General features: G+C 48.4%; 2 protein-coding genes across 2 annotated transcripts in view; one reads left to right on the top strand and one right to left on the bottom strand.

Moving 5' to 3' along the window:
• SAMD8 (sterile alpha motif domain containing 8) overlaps positions 1–19,162 on the bottom strand; it is a 95,819-nt gene that overhangs the window by 72,297 nt on the left and 4,360 nt on the right. The gene's annotated exons all lie outside the window — the stretch shown is intronic.
• The window catches only part of DUSP29 (dual specificity phosphatase 29), a 32,067-nt gene continuing 31,435 nt past the window's right edge, over positions 18,531–19,162 (top strand). The window contains exon 1 of the mRNA XM_061405412.1: positions 18,531–18,627. Within this exon, the coding sequence (XP_061261396.1) occupies positions 18,542–18,627 (86 nt within the window). The 5' untranslated portion in view covers positions 18,531–18,541. The remainder of the gene's footprint in view (positions 18,628–19,162) is intronic.

The raw sequence follows: 19,162 nt of genomic DNA, 5'->3' as shown, positions 1-19,162 counted from the left end.
CCTGGACCCATTCCTCTTCCTAGTTCCCACTTTAGTGAAGGGTTCTGATGGACATTATCGCCCAAGCCAATGATGGGTGTCACCCTGGACTCCTGCCTTTCTTCCAGTTGGCCTACCAACTCTATCTCCTCAAGCGAGCTCGGATCTGCTCATTTAGCTTCATCTTTGCCGACTACCCAAATTCAAGCCACCTCACCTCTCACCTGGCTTCCTGCTCAGCCCAACGGTCTCTCTGCCTCTAGCCTTGCCCCTACCAATCTCCACGCAGGCCCCGGACATCTTACTAAAATGAAAATCTGATCAGATCACTCTAACACTTACAGCCCCTCAAAGACAGACAACTTGACAAAGTATAAAGATTCTTCATTTTCTGAGAATTTCTCACGTCTCCAGACATTTCTCTAATTCTGTTCCCATACATGCTGTGTAATTAAGAAATGCTAAATCCACCTGCACTTTCCAGAAATGTTCCACTCTCTTACCTCTTGGTGCTTTATACATGCTTCAGATTACACCGCCTGAAAGCACATCCTCACACGTTTTCACTGGGGTCTCTTTGAGATGTCTCAGTTTAGATGTCACTTCTGGGGAGCCCCCTGGACCCTGCAAACCTCAGTGAAGTGTTCTCCCTCAAGCTACCAAAATGTCCATCTACCCCTTGTGTATCACCCGTCATCTGAATTGTAAATGCCCGGGGCTCTGTCATTCTTTTCCAGCTGGCAGCCTCTAAGCAGGCTTTCTCTGGGCTCAAGGACCCCAAGACTCCCACCCTCTCTGGCTGTAACCCTACCTTCAGGGAGGGTTCTGTGTTACTGTGCCCTCTCTACGGGGGCCACCAGGGGGAATGGCTCCCCACCTGGCCCCAGGACTGGGCCTGCCTCCATAGGGGACCTCCTCTCCTCCCAGCCCCACCTGCCACGGCATCTCACCATTTGGTCACCCTGACACCCTCTTCCCAGCTCATCTTGTCTCCTTGGGCCACCTATGACGTCTCTCTTTGCTCCCCTGCCAAGGCTTTCTGGGGACAGCCCGACCCTCTCCTGGGGGCTTAAGGAGTCTGTATCCTTCGCTGCCATCTGCTCTATTTCCAGAGGGCAAGTCCTTTTCCTTTGTTGCAAATCAAAAAAAAGAGTCACCTCTGAACAAACCAGTAGACCTATTTCCAAGTCATGGTGCTCAACTCAGGGAGCCGAGCACAGGATGTGTTTTAGGACCCACTCACTCCTGCAATTTATGAACCGTACAAACATGTACCGCCCTCTCTGGGTCATAGAGACTTAATATCCCCATTTTACAGATGAACAAACTTAGGCTCAGAGAAGCTAAAATGAGGCTGGATGTTGCCTGCCGGATCCAGGATCTCTGGGTTCTAGCCGCGAAGGACAGGTGCTGCCCAGCAGCTCCCGTTCTCCTCCCCGCAGCAGTGGTTCCTAGTCCCAGCTGGCTGCCTCAGGTGCTCTCTGGGCCTCTTCCAAAAGGTAAACACATGTCCCAGCAGAAGTCTGCGCCCAACCAGGCAGGATGGAGAACCTCTCGGCTTTTCCCTTGGGTTAGTGAGGCCTATAATTCTCCAGAGCAGACAAAGCTAATCCTTGCCCCATAGCCCAGCCTGCCCACCCCCAATTCCCTTGGATCCCCTTGCTCTGCCTGACAGCTCAGCCCTTGTTGCTATTTCCTGCTCATGCATGGTCAGCAGGATCCAAAATAGTGGCTCCAGAAACTAGTCTCTAAATCAACATCCGGGTCTATAACTGTGGGCAGCTGGCCCTTGCTGGCTGGGTGGAGTACCTTGAATCTGGAACAGAGCCGTAGCCTGGGCCTGGGGCGTTTGTTTCAGCAGGTTACCTTCTTGGGGCTCTAAGGGTTGGACTCAGATTCTGGGCATATGGGGTGAAGAAGGCAGGGAAAGAAAAACATGCCCCAGAGCACCCGAGGAAACAGAGGTTGAGCTCCAGATTGGCACCTTCACCAGGAAGCCTTCCTGCTGCCACACTTGGCCCAGAAAGTCTGTGATAAAGCATCTGCTCCTCCTGTTCTATGGAGCAGGCTCGTGAAAGAAGTGAGGTGTTGTTAAGACCATGAACTTGGACTGTGGTTATATAAGAAGTTAACATTAGAGGAAGCTGCTTGAAGGGTAGCTAAGAAATAAAAAGTTTTTACAATTTGTTGACAAGTACTGAATGCTTTGTGTATGCCAGGTACTATGCTGAGTATATTAGATACATTACCTATCTTTTTTTTTTTCAGTTTCATCATCATGTTTTATTTCTTTAGGAAAAAAACAGAAATTAAATATGGCAAAATGTTAAAATTTGACAATATTGAGTTGTGGGAGTACAGATATCTGGTTTTCCTTTTTTTGGTATTTTTAAACTATTTCCTAGTTAAAAAATATAAATTGACTAAACTTTTAAAATGAGAAACAACCGATTCTCTATATTTAAAACCCACCAGCAAATGGGTTTTAGGAAATATTCTGAATTTAAATGATGCTGTTATTATTTGCTTTGAAAAAAGTGAAAGTCACTCAGTCCATGGAATTCTTTAGGCCAGAATACTGGAGTGGGTAGCCTTTCCCTTCTCCAGGGGATCTTCCCAACCCAGGAATCGAACCCAGGTGTCCCACATTGCAGGCAGATTCTTTACCAGCTGAGCAATAAGGAAAGCCCAAAACACTTGAGTGGATAGCCTATCCCTTCTCCAGCAGATCTTCCCAAACCAGGAATCAAACCGGGGTATCCTGCACTGCAGGCAGATTCGTTACCAACTGAACCATTAGGGAAGCCCATTATTTGTTTTAGGCCTAAAATACTACAAATTCATGTTATCTTTTGAAAACCTTCAAGAGGCTTGATTATGGCTAATCTTGCATCAAGAAAAAAGGTAATCATGACCAGTTTATAGGGTTTAGATGAAATAACTATGATCAAAGGGAAGCCAGGCCAGTCAGTCAAACTATACAACGGACTCTTGAGGAACACAGGTTTGAACTGCTTAAGTCCATTGATAGACAGGTTGTTTCCAATAGTAAATACTTTAGTACCACACGATATATGGTTGGTTGAATCCACCAATGTAAATCAGTGATACAGATCTGGAGGAACCATGGAAACAGAGGAACTTTGTATTAGGAGAGCCAACTGTAATAAGTTATATACATGAATTTTCAACTCTGTGGGAGGGTCTGTGGCCCTAACCCCCTTGTTCAAAGGTCAACTATACATTTCATTTAATCCTCACAACCCTATGAGGTAAGTCCAATTATCACCCCATTTTACAGACAAGAACATCAATGCAGAGAGGTTAAGACAGATAGCAGCTAACTTTGAGCAGCTTAACCTGAGCATTAAGCAGGCTTGTGGCTCTGACCAACAATGTTTATCTCTCAGAACACAAGTTGATGGGTGGAAGCGGCAGCAAGAAGGGAGGATGTAGATCACTTCCCCTCTAGTTCCCAGGGCCAGAACCCAGTCATGTCACACCTGGGTGCAGAAGCGGCTGGGAAACGTGGTCTAGCAGGGTGCCCAAGAACAAAAGGAAACTGCAGATACTGGTGATCATGAGTAGGCGTTCCCAGAGCAGGCACTGATACGAGATACGGTGAAGTCGCTCAGTCGTGTCCGACTCTTTGTGACCCCGTGGACTGTAGCCTATCAGGCTCCTCCGTCCATGGGATTTTCTAGGCAAGGGTGCTGGAGTGGATTGCCATTTCCTTCTCCAGGGGACCTTCCCAACCCAGGAATCGAACCCGGGTCTCCTGCATTGCAGGCAGACGCTTTACCATTTGAACCACCAGGGAAGCCCCCTGTGAGATATATATAATCAGTTAATTCTCATAAGCCATAGCAGTAGATACTATTTTTAATATTCCCATATTACAGATGTGAAAACTGAGGTTCAAAGAGAGTTTAAGCAAACTTTCTCAAGGTCACTTAGCTAGCAGTGGTAGAATCATACTACAAACTCAGTCAGCAAGCTATTTTCTTAAACACTTTCTGAGCCTTCGTTCTGCGTTGGTCTTTAGTGACTTGCTTGCCAATGGAATTTGGGGCAGAAGTGGTATGTTCTGGGACTTCTAAGGCTGGGTCGTAAGGTGCCTCACAAACTTCTGCCCGGAGCTCTAGGAACACTCTCTTTGGGAGCCCCAAGCTACCCCACAAGACATCTGACTCCCCCAAGGCCATGAGGCTGGAGCAGCCATGTATAGGGGAACTGGTTGACCGGCCCTGCTGAGTCCAGCCTTCCAGCCGAGACCCCAGACCTTACAGTGACCTCCTCTTGGACCCTTCAGATCAGCACACTTGCCAACTGGATACCATTTGGAATAGGTGTCAGTGCCACGTGGAACAGAAGAACAGTCCACTTGACCCTGCCTGAATTAAGGACCCGCAAAATCATGAGATAAAACAAAATGCTCTCAAGCCACAAACGCTTGGGGTAGTTTGTTACACGTCAACAGGTCAACAGCAGCAGAGCCAGTCTGACCAGAAATCCCAGCTGTTAAGCGCTAAATCAGCCTCCGGAGGAACGGGTGAATGGAAAAAGGACAGAGCAGTCACATCAATCCACCCAGGTGCTGGGTGCATGAAGGCAGTGTCACAGTACAGGGAGGACAGATGACAGTGAAGCCCTGGCTTCTCTCTGCCAAGAGCCCCACTGGAGAGCAGAGGATGGTTAGAGGCCCGGGGGAATGCTGGTGGTAAAGGCTTTGGGGTGGACAAGGTGGGGAGGCTGCCAGGAATGGAACATCCCCCTCCTCTCTCAAGCTCTGTTCTAAGCTACAGCTACCTAACTTCCAGGCAAACGCACTCCTGCTGACTTCCTGGCCCCCAGGAGGCCCCTGTGGGTCTGCTGGCTTCTGGTTCACAGCCTGGCCTTGACACCTGCTTCCTCCACTTCCTCCCCAGGGCAGCTACAGTATGAACTCTGTAGTCCTGGGGCCTCAGGGAAACCTGGTTTGAGGAAAACTCAAAGGGAAATACCCCACCCTACCGCTAGCTGCCCTGCTCCCCCGTCCCTGGCAGGCAGGAGGAATGGGCTACCAGTGTTGTCCCTTTCCCCAGATCACTCAGTTCTTCTCAGATCACTCAGTTCTTCTCAGGTTATGCCCCCAGGTTTCTGCACTAATCTCTTTATCCATGTTCCTTGAGCTCGCTGATGTCTGGTTAACCTGGCCCTCTCTCCTGGGGAGTTGCTAGAATCTCCCCTCCTCTGAGATTTCCTGCATCCCAGCCCCTACTTCAGAGCCTTCCATCAGCCCATCCCTCGAAACACTTACCCTTTTACAGCCCTGTGCAGGTATGACTCTGTCTCCTACACCCTCTAGAGCCACACCCTCTAGTCCCACTGGGGTTCCTGGGACCCATAACTAGGACTCCATCAGACTAGTTTTCAAGCCTCCCAGGGCTCTAGCTTAGTGCTGTTGACTGCTAGAGCCTCCTGATTCTGGAAGCAACTACGGCAGAGGGTTGCACGTTAAGCAGACATGAGAAAATACACATGTGTGTATAAAGAACTGAGGGCAGGTTAATTTCCCCAGGATCACAAGGGTGCTAGCGAGGCACGTCTTCACTTGACTGTTGAACTTGCAGGCAGGACTACAAAGGGGAAACTTGGGGTGAGGTGGAGGGGGTCTCATGGCCCCTCATAGACCATCCCACACAGACAGCACTCTGTACAGCCCATGAAAGATCCCCTCACATCAGTGCCTCGTTCCGAGGGACTCCTGGTGTCACACACTCTGTACCATATGACTCTACGGCTCTGCTGTCCTAGCCGTAGACGGTTGCACCAGGATGGGCACCTGGGCACAGCCTTCAATTTGTTCCCCATGTCCATCCTCCCCTTTTATTTTGGTGAAGAACCTCAATTGTTAGCTGGGTGGCAATGTACCCACCGAAGTGAAAGTGAAGTCGCTCAGTCATGTCCGACTCTTTGCCACCCCATGGGCTGTATGTAGCCCACCAGGCTCCTCCGTCTGTGGGATTCTCCAGGCAAGAATTCTGGAGTTGGTTGCTATTTCCCTCTCCAGGAGATCTTCCCAACCCAGGGATCAAACCCGGGTCTCCTGCATTGCAGACAGACACTTTATCATCTGAGCCACCAAGTAAGCTCTACTTTGGCACCCAGCCAAAGTAGAATGTTTTTCAACCTCCCTAGTAGGTAACTTTGGCCAAGTGACTATGTTCTATTCAATAAGATGTAGTGAATTACTGTGTGGAACTTCTGATAAGTCTCCCTGAAGGGCAATGTGTGTTCCACTTAAGGGTGAGAATGGGATTGGCCTGGATCCCTCCTAGTCCTGGACTCCACTGCCTCCACACCCCCTTTACATGAGAGAGAAAGAAATGTTTGTCTTGGTTAAGCCCCTGTTTTTCAAGGCTCTGTTACTTGCAGCCAAGCTGGTCTTAACTGTTATTCTCCTGACCCTCAGGTAGTGAGAGGCCTGTGGACTGGTCTGATGTAAGAGGCTGCCATTGATGAAGAGCAGCTGACAGTTGATGAGATCCCATGTAAACCTGGTCACTGGAGTTATGGTGTATTCTGGGAGATACTCCCATTCTCCAGGAGATTCCTTGTTTTCCAGTGTGTTCTTACAATGAACCCCTGAGGTCACTGGAGAGTGAGTTTATCCTTGGGTCCTTGAAAGAACCTCAACTATTTCCTTCCTGAATTTCCATCAGATCCTTGGTATCCCCTGAAAAAAATGAGTTGGGCAGGACAATGGGTCAGTGGAGGCAGGTCTGTCGCAGAAACAGCCACTGCACAGGAGGAGCTAGCCTTACCCCTCCCACTCTCCGTCTGGCTTTGTGCCTCCCAAGAAGCAGCAATACATCTCCAGACAAGGAGATTATAACAGACACTGCCACTGCTGAGCTGAGTGGCCCGGGGTGGGAATGGGGCGGCAGGAAGAACAGGAGCCTTGGACACGGGTTTCCATTCAGACTCCATCCTTTAACCAGCTATGTGAGCCTGGACTGACAGTCAGCTGCTCTGAACCTCACATTCCTCAAGGGCAAAAGCAGGACAGATGCCACACTGCACAGGGCTCTTGTGATGATGGAAACAGGGGAGCAGCCCAGTGCCTGGCACACAGTAAGTCCTCCACAAAAGCTGGTGTTTCTTTCCTTCCTGCTGAGAAAGGCAGGAGCCTTGGGAAGGAATATCTGGATCTCCATCCTTCCTGGCTGGGGAAGGGAGGCCTGGTCACACAGGCCCCAAGAGAGATGCAGTTTTTTTTCCATTAGCTTCTCAGAACAGTGATGGGGCCCAGTGAGGTGGTCACCACCAGCCCATTTCTAAGAGGCCATCATCTGGATTTACTTTCTCATTCTTTTAAGTAATGTATATGATTTATACACTTTTGCCAAGGAGTTTTACACATATAAGAGACTCTGCATTCTATTACATATAAGTTTCTTAGATATTGTTGTAAACTTACATTAGGATATTAGACTGTAATGATAAATGCAGCCCTCTTAGCTAAAGCCCTCATTATCCAAACACTAGAATTTTTGCTTAATGAAAAGAGTTTTACAGGCTCTCCAGACCCCCAGTTCATCTTTATTCTGGTCCTTAACTTAGGGAAGAAGAGAGAAAAGTTAAATGCTTCCCACAGTCTCACACACACACACACAGATGCCTGAAGCAGGCTTATGAGAAAAATCTGGAATGTCTTGGAGTTTTTTTTTTTTTTTTCCAATTACAACTCAATAAAAATGCGCTCGTAAAAGTTCTAGATAAGCAACAGCTTTGCCAGCAGGATGGGGCTACCCACTTCCCAGGGAAGCCTGCCTGGTGTGATGGGCAGGGGACTGAGGGAGGGCAGGAAGCCAAAGTTGGTTGCTTTATGGTCTCCCCTGCCTTCTCCATACAGCACACACACAATGGGCTCCTCTGAGGAACTGGGAACAGCCCGTGCTATAGAGGAGGTGGGGGGCAGCCTCCCTCTTTATGAGAGGCCAGTCTGTCCAGCCAAGAGACCAGCAGGAGTAAAGCCTTATATCAGGCATAATATTTTGAAAATATTCAATGGCTGTGCTTTTATATTGTCTCCCCCATGAACAAGTTGCTTAGAAGTAGGGTTGCCAGATAAAATATAGGACACCAGTTAAATCTGAATTTCAGATAAACAACAAATAATTTTTTATTATAAATATGTCCCAAATATTGTAGAGGACATTTGTTCTCATTGTTTAGTCTCTTAAGTCATGTCTGACTCTTCTATGACCCCTGTGGACTGCAGCCCGCCAGGCTCCTCTGTACATGGGATTTCCCGGGCAAGAATACTGGAATGGGTTGCCATTTCCTTCTCCAGATGATTTTCCCAATCCAGGGATCGAACCCAAGTCTTCTGCATTGGCAGTGGATTCTTTACCACTGGGCCACTAGGGAAGCCCACAGAGGAGATGCTTAAAATAAAAATGTATTTGTAAATCAGTCAACCCTACCTGGAAGTCACTTCACTTTTATAGCCCCTGACAAATGGGAAAAAGAGGCCAAATCCAGTAAGAGGAGGCCCAGAGGATTTTCCGGTGAGAAAGAAAAAGGCAGTGAGTGACTGGAGAGAACAAGTACTAGAGGAGGGGCAGGAGCGGTGACCTCCATTCTCTAAGACAGGGTCCCGGGGACGAAGTGAAAGGTATAGAGAGTGCCTTGCTCTTTACTTATTTTTTCTGGAAGGCGGACATTTTGCCTGACACGAGCAGCAGCCAGGCTCAAGGGGCCCCACAGCATCAAGGCTCCCTCCCCACCTTTATGGCTCTTGCAGCAAACCCTGATGTACTACCTCCACAATCCATATTACAATATATCCACAGTCTGGCTTGCACAGTAGAAGAGGATTCTGAGTTTGAGCTTTTAACTGGAAATCTGGGATGTTATTATTTAGCAAATTTAAGTGTCTGAAATTCCCAGCAGGTGGGGAGGGGGCTTGCAGGGAAGGTTAGAAGAGCTAAAGATAAATAGAGTGGCCTCAGTTCCTTTGCACATCCCAGAGGAAAGAAGAACAGCAACATGAGGACGGTGGCGCAGCCTCTCCTGCTGTTACCTTTCCCTCCACTTGTAGAACTCTGCCCAGCACGTGGAAGGTGCTCTGGGAAGGGAGTGTGTGTGAATTTTCCACCCGCTCTAAGCCAGACTGACTGTGGCAGTGAGGGTCTCTTCAGGCCCTGGGCACACCTGATGCCCCTCGAGAACTGGCCTCAAGGACAAGTTTGAGACTGTGTGACCAGACACCAAAGTAGTGAAGTTGCTTATGAAAACACGAGCTTCTTTCCTAAGATTCATCAGCAACTTGTGCAGGGAAAAGTTACACCATCACAGTCAGAGAACCTTTATTAAAACAACAGCACCACTATGTGCTAAGGCCTGTGTTAATTAAGTACTTCATATTTCATTTCACAACAAATACCTCAAAGTCAAAATCACCAGGTAGTTCTTTACAATCAGCCATCAAAACATACCAGGACTCTAACTTTTCAGGAACCCTGTCACTACCATCCTTGAGCCCGTAAGGCACCAGCATCTCTTCCCTGAACCACCAGAGCAGACCCCTCCCGGGTACAATACTTGTTCACCACATTCTATTCCCCACATACCGGTCAAAATGTTCTTAAAATGCACATCAAATCATGTATGCATCCTCCCTGGCATAAAACCCAAACTCCTTACCATGACCACAAGGCCCATGGTTACAGGCGCTCGTATGCCAACATTCTCATTCTTCTTCACTCTGGTGTAACCATACTAGCTGTTCAAAGCATTAGGGTCCAGGCTAGGTTACTGTGAGAGAGTCCAAAGCACAGTGACTTAAGTAACTGTTTATTTCTCTCTGGTGTCACTGTTCAAAGGTAGGTGGGCAGTCCAGATTGGTTAGGGGACTCAGCTCCAAGGGGTCATGCAGGGACCCCGGTGCCTTCCACCTCGCTGCTCTGCCAGCCCTGAGAGTGTTGTTCTCGTCTGCCTGGTGGAAGCTGGGTCACAGGCACATCTGTAGCCCATGGCTTTCTACTGCCTGGCTGCTTCAGCATCCCTGGCTTGTTCCCTTAACCCTACTCACACTCTGTATGCAGTCCCTTCATTGATATCTCTTTCTCTAAACTCTCCCTGGTGAATTCTGCCCCTTTTCAGCCTGTGACTAAAGGTCCACTGCACACAATGTGTCAGAGTCAACCCCTCCCTAAAACTCAGCTCAGTTCAGCTTATAGATATATGTGGTGGTGGTGGTTTAGTCGCTAAACTTGTCCGAATCTTTGTGACCCCATGGACTTTGTAGGCCCACTAGGCTCCTTCGCCCATGGAATTTCCAAGGCAGGAATACTGGAGTGGGTTGCCATTTCCTTCTCCAGGGCATCTTCCCAACCCAGGGGTCAAACTTGCGTCTCCTGCATTGCAGGCGGATTCTTTACTCACTGAGCCAGCGGGGGAGCCCCCATATATTAACATATGTCTACATGTGTATCTATGTGTATATATACGGGTGTGCGTATTTATACTTGTATATACATGTGTGTGCATATGTTTATATATTGATACATGGGTGTCTGTGTGTATTTTCCTATCCCAGACAATGCCCCCGAATCTAACTGGAATTGGCACAAGATACCTGTCATAACTACACTTTCGTGGGTTGGCACTGAACTGAAAACGTCCATGACAGTCTGGAGTAATAGCACTCTCTGTGCAGCGAGTGTTTGTTGAGTGCCTACTGGGTTCACGGATGACCGGTACATTACCACAGATGCTCCCACCTAGCCTTCTTCCCCCAGTGCCAAGGCTGGCCTTCTCAGAGCATCTGTACTGAGTTTCCCGGCTCTTCTGGGCAACCTCAGTCCCTTGTGCACCCCCATCACAGCCCTCGCCTCTCCTGCTGCTGGTGTGTGTTCAGAGGTTTCTGTTTTTCCGCTGGGCAATGAGCTCATCCAGGGCAGGCCCTGGTTTCCTGCTCCAAGGACAGGGCCTGGACTCAGAGTAGTGCATCACTTCAATAAATAAGTGAAGCACACAGGGGGCGTTTCAGCTCCCAACCTAATGGTTTATTAGGATTAAATGTTCATTTAATCCTCTCTAGGGGCTGCTGTCTCTGGGGTCCCACAGAGTCGGACATGACTGAAGTGACTTAGCAGCGGTAGCAGCAGCAGGGGCCTCTTGAGAAACCTATATGCAGGTCAGGAAGCAACAGTTAGAACTGGACATGGAACAACAGAACTGGCTCCAAATAGGAAAAGGAGTATGTCAAGGCTGAATATTGTCACCCTGCTTATTTAACTTATATGCAGAGTACATCAGGAGAAACGCTGGAATGGAAGAAGCACAAGCTGGAATCAAGATTGCCAGGAGAAATATCAATAGCCTCAGATATGCAGATGACACCACCCTTATGGCAGAAAGTGAAGAGGAACTCAAAGGCCTCTTGATGAAAGTGAAAGTGGAGAGTGAAAAAGTTGGCTTAAAGCTCAACATTCAGAAAACGAAGATCATGGCATCTGGTCCCATCACTTCATGGGAAATAGATGGGGAAACAGTGGAAACAGTGTCGGATTTTATTTCTTGGGGCTCCAAAATCACTGCAGAGGATGACTGCAGCCATGAAATTAAAAGACGCTTACTCCTTGGAAGGAAAGTTATGACCAACCTAGACAGCATGTTGAAAAGCAGAGACATTACTTTGCCAACAAAGGTCCATCTAGTCAAAGCTATGGTTTTTCCAGTGGTCATGTATGGATGGGAGAGTTGGACTGTGAAGAAGGCTGAGCGCCAAAGAATTGATGCTTTTGAACTGTGGTGTTGGAGAAGACTCTTGAGAGTCCCTTGGACCATAAGGAGATCCAACCAGTCCATTCTGAAGGAGATCAGCCCTGGGATTTCTTTGGAAGGAATGATGCTAAAGCTGAAACTCCAGTACTTTGGCCACCTCATGCGAAGAGTTGACTCATTGGAAAAGCCTCTGATGCTGGGAGGGATTGGGGACAGGAGGAGAAGGGGACGACAGAGGATGAGATGGTTGGATGGCATCACTGACTCAATGGATGTGAATCTGAGTGAACTCCGGGAGTTGGTGATGGATAAGGAGGCCTGGCGTGCTGCGATTCACAGGGTCGCAAAGAGTCGGACACAACTTAGCGACTGAACTGAACTGAACTGAACTGAGGGGCTTCTTAACCTATCCAGTGGGAGATAAAAACAATTAACCAGAGTTGAGGGAGAATGAGAACAGCAATGGCTAGTGTATAATGTTTGCTTCATCCAAGCCAAGGGCTTCATATGCATCATTTTATTTAATCTGCATGGTAACCCCATAGGTAAACCGTGTTATTAGATACAATGTACAGGCTCAAGGAAGCAAAGGGACTTGTACCAGCTCAGAGTTGTGGCCGAGACAGGATTTGAATCCAAGTCCTGTTTCACAAGCACATGCCCTTTCCTCCTCCACTCTCCTGCCTCTCACACATGAATAATCACACTGTCAAGCCTCATCAATGTTACTTTGACACACTAACAGGCCGTGAAGAGTAAACAGTCATCTATCTGTAAAATAAACAAGTCCTGGCATGCAGACAGAGGTGCTAATAGAGACGCAATTTACCCATTTGCTGAGATCACTGACAGACTCAAGCAGGGCTCAAACAGCAGTCGTCTGGAAAAGGGGGGGTTCGGGGGGACCCTGACCTACAGCCCATGCCCTGGGTCCTCAGGGCTCCAGAGCCCCCCAGGAGGAGGCTGGCAGCAGGCACTCACAGTATTTTGACAGCCAGGCAGATAAACAGAGGTATCAATTTCAGAGAAACATCCTCAGCTCTTAGGTCTTCTCTCCAAACACCAAGTCTTCACATCGCTAGGTCATCAAAGTCAAGAGTGACAGCACCACAGTACACATGGCCCTGCTGGCTGCCAGCAAGCTCCCCGGAGAGTCACAGAAGCCTTCAAGGCACCACACACCGGGGACAACCTGGGCTGGAAGGAGGTAGGTCAGGCCTGGATGGATGGAAACCCCCATTGTGATTCCCGTCAGCACAAGGTCTTGTCTCACTCTCAGTGGCCCGGGCTGCCCAGTATGGGAGCCCCCGGCCCCTTGGGCTGTTGAGCACTTGAAATGTGACTGGTCCAAGATGAGATGTGTTATAAGTGTAAGATACTCAGATTTCAAAGATTTCATATAGAAAAAGGCATGTCAAATATCTCAATAATTTTCATACCAATTACATATCGACACTGTAATATTTGAGGTGTGGTTAAATAAAATACATTATTAAAATTAATTTCACCTGTTTCTTTCTACTCCTTAATGTGGCTACTAGAAAAAAATTTTTTTTGGCTGAGTCGCGAATAGGGATTGAACCCAGGGCCATGACAGTAAAAGAACCAAATACTAATCACTGGACCATGGGGAACTCCCCCTAGAAAATTTTAAGTTGCAAACATGGCTTTGCATTATATATCTTTTAAACAGTGCTGATCTGAAGAATAAAATAAAAGGGACAATTCAAAGTGAACGAAGAAATTTTTATCAAAATGCAAATTAAATGAAAATAAAACATGGGAAACATCTCCACGTGTATTTTTAAAAGAGTTCTTTTTAAAAAAAATTCAAAGTTTCTATTAAAAGTAAAAAGGAATATATAATTGTTGGATATCAAAGTTTTAAATCAAAACAATCTAAATAAACCCCCAAATCTTAACTCACTTCTCTGAAAGCTTTGTTAAATCTTATATAAACAACTGTTACAAAAACAAAATGATGGATAATTCTAGTAGTCAATGTAAAGAAGTGGCATTTCACTTCACAGTACATCTAGACCTGCATATAATATATATGCTTTAAAGAAGTCTATGAATTGTTTAACACACCAAAATATCCCTCAGCTGTTGTGTGACTGTTGGGAATACCACACTAATGCCAGGTCACCTCCAGAGCCCTGGAGCAGAACGCAGACACCACGGGTGCTCAGCACCTCCAGGTCCGTGTGCTTGCTGAGCTGACGCCTGATTCAGCAGGATAAGCCGTCCCGCTTCCCTGGCTCCAGTCCTCTCTGGGACCCCGAGCTAGCAGTGACACAATCCACCAACCTTCAAGGAATTCAGACTCAGTCACTTCTCATTCCAAGGACACTGAGTAAGGGAAGGGCAAGCACATTCTCTGCGGCCTAAATGGCGTTAATCGCAAAAGCGGATGGAGTTACGGGTCACTAGGCGCCTGTGAAAAGAGCCAGACTCTGGGTGAATGAGTTGCCCACATCCTTTTTAATTTTTAAACTTACATGCAGCAAAGTTCACTCTGCCTTTTCACTGACAAATTCGTACGGTTGCGTCATCACCACTATGACCAACACACAGAACGGTCACTGCGATCCCCAACATTCCTACCCAGGTTTGGGACTGGCAGCTTCTTGCTTGTTTTTAGCCATTCAAATGAGTGCTCAGCAGCATCTCAATACGTGTGTGTGTGTGTGTGTGTGTGTGTGTGTGTGAGACACAGAGAGAGAGACAGAGGTGGGGATCTCTAAGAAAGAAGCTCAGCAAAGGGCTCCTTCTTCCAGGGTCTGTGGATGATACTGTCTAGGGGAGTCAAAAAAAAAAACTCCTCTCTCAGATGGGTGACAGTGACTTATCCGGGAAAATGCCATGGTGGGCTTTTTGATAAGAAAGGGAGGCCCCTAGCTTATTCTGCTTGGGAGGCTGAGACTAAGAGGGAGCTGATGTGCTCAGCATAATCACTGGAGAGCAGGAATCTGGGAGGTTCCTGAGGGAGCTCTGGAGGAGAGAGGGAGAGGCCCAGGAGGGAAGGAAAGGAAAGCTGCGACAACTGTGCACACAGCGAGGAGCCTCGTGAACATGGCAGGCACAGGGACGGATGTCTCAAGAGGGAGACATTCCCTGGGAGTGGGGCCCAGCCAACAACTTCCTAAGACTGAGGAGCTCAGACATGGAATCTGGAATTGTCTCCTGCTCTGTGCTGTGGCCCCCTCTGCCACACGCAGTGGAGCTGGGTGGGTGGTGCTTTGGAGGAAGAACAGAAGAGCATGGAGTCGAGCTTGGGGTGAGGCTGGAGGAGAGGAAGGCGGCACGTGCCAGTGAGGTGGAGAGGCAAAAAGGCTGCGGGGACACTGCCCCAGAGAAACGAGAGCTGTCCTACCTGGACTCCTTCCAGAGGACAGTGGTCCTTGGAGATGCCGTGGAGGGCTCTGAGCAGGCTGCAGAACACAGGCCTCAGTCCGTTTGCCTTTCTTCTTAACACAAAAGAAGAAAGACCACTGTGGACAGCAGAGGACCTCGAGCCATCAGACTACACCCATGTGCTGCTGAGATATGGCCTTGGCCCTCTGGGCTCCATCTGGGAGGGCACCCTCTCCCTGGGCTCTGGCTGGATTCAGCATCCGCATAAACTCTGGTGTCCACAGAGCACAGAACCCTCTGGATCTTTTCAACCCAGAAAAGTCAGGTAGTAGTCAAATATCACATACTAGTTTTCCTGCTGCTGCTGCTATAGCAAGCCACCTCAAACTGAGTGGCTCAAAGCAACACTGATCTTCATACAGTCCTGGAGTCAGAAGCCTGATGTGGGTCTCACTGGGCTACCTCAAGGCATGGGCAGAACTACATTCCTTGGGCAGATACTAAGGGAGAATCCATTGCCTTTTCCAGCTTCCAGAGGCTGTTCTTTAGTTTGTGGCCCCTTCCTCCATCTCCAAAGCTGGTAACAGGAAGCTGAGTCCTTCTCACAAGGACTCAACTCCCTTCTTCAGCCTCTCTCTCCCACTTTGAAGAGACACTCTGATTACATCAGGTCCACCTGGGTGATACAGAGTACTCTCCCTATTCAAAGATCTCGTGGTTGGCACTCTTAATTCCACCTGCAACCTTTATTCCCCTCTGCCTTGTAACATATTCACAGGTTCCAGGCATTAGGATGTGGACACCTTTGTGGGTGTGTGCATGAGTGTGACTGTGTATGTATTCTGCCTACCATACCTTGCCACTGCGCATAAGTGGAATTCTGATCCAGAGTAGTGTCTACCTGTATGTGAAAATGGAGAAAGTAGAGGGAGATTCTGGGGGAAAGGAATTTGCTAATAAAATCACTTGAGTCAGAGAAGGCAGTGGCTTTGGGAGGAAACCTATGTCAAGTGCTGCCATATGTACGTTAAGTTCCTAAGAAGCTACAATGAAAACAACAGCTGTTTCTACAGATCACACTTTGCCTGCACTAGGGTGGCATGCTGTTGCACAGAATCCTGGTGGATTATCCTCGGAATCTTAAACAGTTAGAGACATCTCTGAGTCCAGCCGATGGTCACCTGGCTTGGTCCCATCCTGGCATAATGGTATGTGTGCTGTGTCCACACTAGGCAGATCCTGGAGCATTCACCCACAGCCTGAATTCTGCCCTGAGAGCTGTGCAGAGAAGGCGGTCTTTTCTCACAGGTGAGCCCTTCAGCTAACTAAAAGATGGAGCAGGTGTCCCCTACTACCACTACTCTTTTCTAATAAACTTTTCCCAGGGCTTCCTATAGTTTCTCATAATTAATTATGTGGTTTCCACTCTTCCCCACCCTTGTCACTCTCCTTTGGGCATCCTTTAATGTGTGAAGGATTGGCAACACGTAGGGTGTGGGGAGAGAGTCACCAGTCTTCTGATCACAGCATTTAGGGGCTAGTCTAGTGGAGGTGATAATCCAGCAACACACATCAATCTTTCCTTGGCCATCCTTCTAGACAGTGTGAAATACTACCTTGCCCTGTTAATGGTTACCTATCTCTCTATCCATCCCAGATGTCTTTAGCTATTTGATTTTTGCCCGCTCAGCTCAGCCCTTAACTTGGGCTGGGTTTGGGACTGAGGCTGGGACTGGCCCCCCAGGCTCCCAGCTAGATGGAAACCTTTCTTCAGCCTCAGTTAGTTTCAGCATCTCTGACTTCTCCAGTTCTTAGGGCAATTGCAGAAGGGCCTCTGCCTCCAGCACGTGACAGCAGGGACATGTGGACCCTGACAGCTGGACCTCCTTAATACACCCTGTACGCTTAGATCCTGAGTACTCTGCCTTGTGCATATTCTCTGCACCAAGAAATCAATAAAAGCAAAATCTTTCTTAGCAGTTTCGCAATGAAAAATACTAGAAGACATAATCGCTCTAAATGAAATTGGCAGTCATTAAACATGCGAATTGTGTTTTGGTTTGCTGAATACAAAGTTGTAGAGGGCAATATAATGACCCCAACATAAGAAGACCCTACTAAGTGAAGGATGTAGAGAGACTGGGGACCCCCCACCCACTCCCCCTAATCCTTCACACACTGCTGCTGCTGCTAAGTCACTTCAGTCGTGTCCGACTCTGTATGAGCCCATAGATGGCAGCCCACCAGACTCCCCCGTCCCTGGGATTCTCAAGGCAAGAACACTGGAGTGGGTTGCCATTTCCTTCTCCAGTGCGTGAAAGTGAAAAGGGAAAGTGAAGTCGCTCAGTCGTGTCCGACTCTAGCAACCCCATGGACTGCAGCCTTCCAGGCTCCTCCATCCCTGGGATTTTCCAGGCAGGAGTACTGGAGTGGGGTGCCATTGCCTTCTCCGTCACACACTGAAGGATGCACAAAAAAGGGTGACAGGATGGGAAAGGATGGAAAATCAAGTCACTCATTAAAAGGAACTATAGGAAGCCTCGGAATGATTTTACCAAAAAAATAGAGGAGCCTGGACAGGACTATTCCCCGACCCCTGCAGCCCTAAAAAAGAGGACCATAGCAGTAGGGGTGGTGGTGGGGTCCCAGGAGCAAAGAAGGCTGGGCCAAAGAGATGGGAGGCTGAGAGAAGGAATCGCTAAGAAGAGAGATCTGGGAATGACTGTTGAATTGGGAATATTTTTGGCCTCCTAATACCATCCAGTATTTTTAAAATGTTTAGCATGTATCAGGCACTGGCTATATACTTTCCACACTGTATTTCATGTAACTCTCATTACAACATAAGAGGGTGGCATTATGATTATTTTCCCCACTGAAGCCCAGATGCGGGTTGGACACCTGCCGAAGGTCTCACAAGAAGGGATACAATGCAAATGAACCCAAGCTCCCAGTTTCTCTGGAAGATGGATGTGGTTCACTGATCACCCTGCATGATGTGGCAACCATTCCATTCACTCCTCAGAGACAGCTCCACAAACTCCCAGAAAATACTGGAGTGAAGAGTTCTCCAGGCTGGAGGCCCCCTGCCCTTGCACAGGCACTGTGCCAGCTTGCAAAACACCCCCATTCCAGCTGCTCCAGGACAGAGCCCCAGGCAGGGCCCTGCAGGCACCTGGCCTCATCCATCCCAAGAAAACAAAGCCAGGAAATCCCCCTGCCTGTCCCCGTGTTAGTGGCCGTGTGTCCCGCCTCTGTGGCTGGGCTGGGGACAAGCGTGTATGCTCCAGGTACAGGACTCCCAAAGTCAAGGGTTTCAGGTCACACTGGCAAATCATTTTGCAAGCAGATGCCACAGGTCTCCTCACAGACTGGGCAGCACACAAGGTCAGCGTCAGCAGATCTGACCCTAAAAATAGGCTCTTGGATGCCAGTCAGAGTGGCTGGGTGTGCGGCTGCCACACGCCCCACGGACCAGCGCCTCCTGACCCGGCCAGGACCCAGTGCGCACAGGTAAGGCCCTCTGGTGGGGAGACTGGCATCTCTTGGGTTCAGTCGAGTGTTCTTTGGGGTCCCGGGTGTGGGGATCAGAGGACCCCTTTCCACCTGGTCTCTGGAACAGCAGACACCAGCTGACATCTTCTCAGTTTGACAGGCTTCTTGCTCCGTCTTTCCCTAAAGACTCCCAAGAAATTTTCTCCACTTCCCTTCCTCTAAATCTAAGCTTCCAGTTCAATGACCATTTCTAAAGGATAATAGGGTGGGTTAAATCTCATCGGGCCCTTCTGAGGCACTGGATGCATTGCCTCACATATCATATTCCAGCAAGGTTCTGCATTTATCCATTTAGCCAGTAGAGGGGAAAAAAACCTCAGCAGGAGGTGGGGGGGAGGGAAATGGAGACACCCATGGTGACTCACATCAAGCGTGGGGCAGCACAAATTACAACTAAGTCCTCAAACCCTGTGGATGAGAACGCTTCCTGTGTCCTCGGTAATCCTAAACATCATTTGGACAGAGTGGTTATTTTTGAAGCTTTTTCCTGTCC

This window comes from Bos javanicus, chromosome 28 (assembly GCF_032452875.1).
Source record: "Bos javanicus breed banteng chromosome 28, ARS-OSU_banteng_1.0, whole genome shotgun sequence".
Lineage (NCBI taxonomy): Eukaryota > Metazoa > Chordata > Mammalia > Artiodactyla > Bovidae > Bos > Bos javanicus.
The sequence above is the reverse complement of the archived record's forward strand: the minus strand, read 5'-3'. Positions and strand labels throughout refer to the sequence as shown.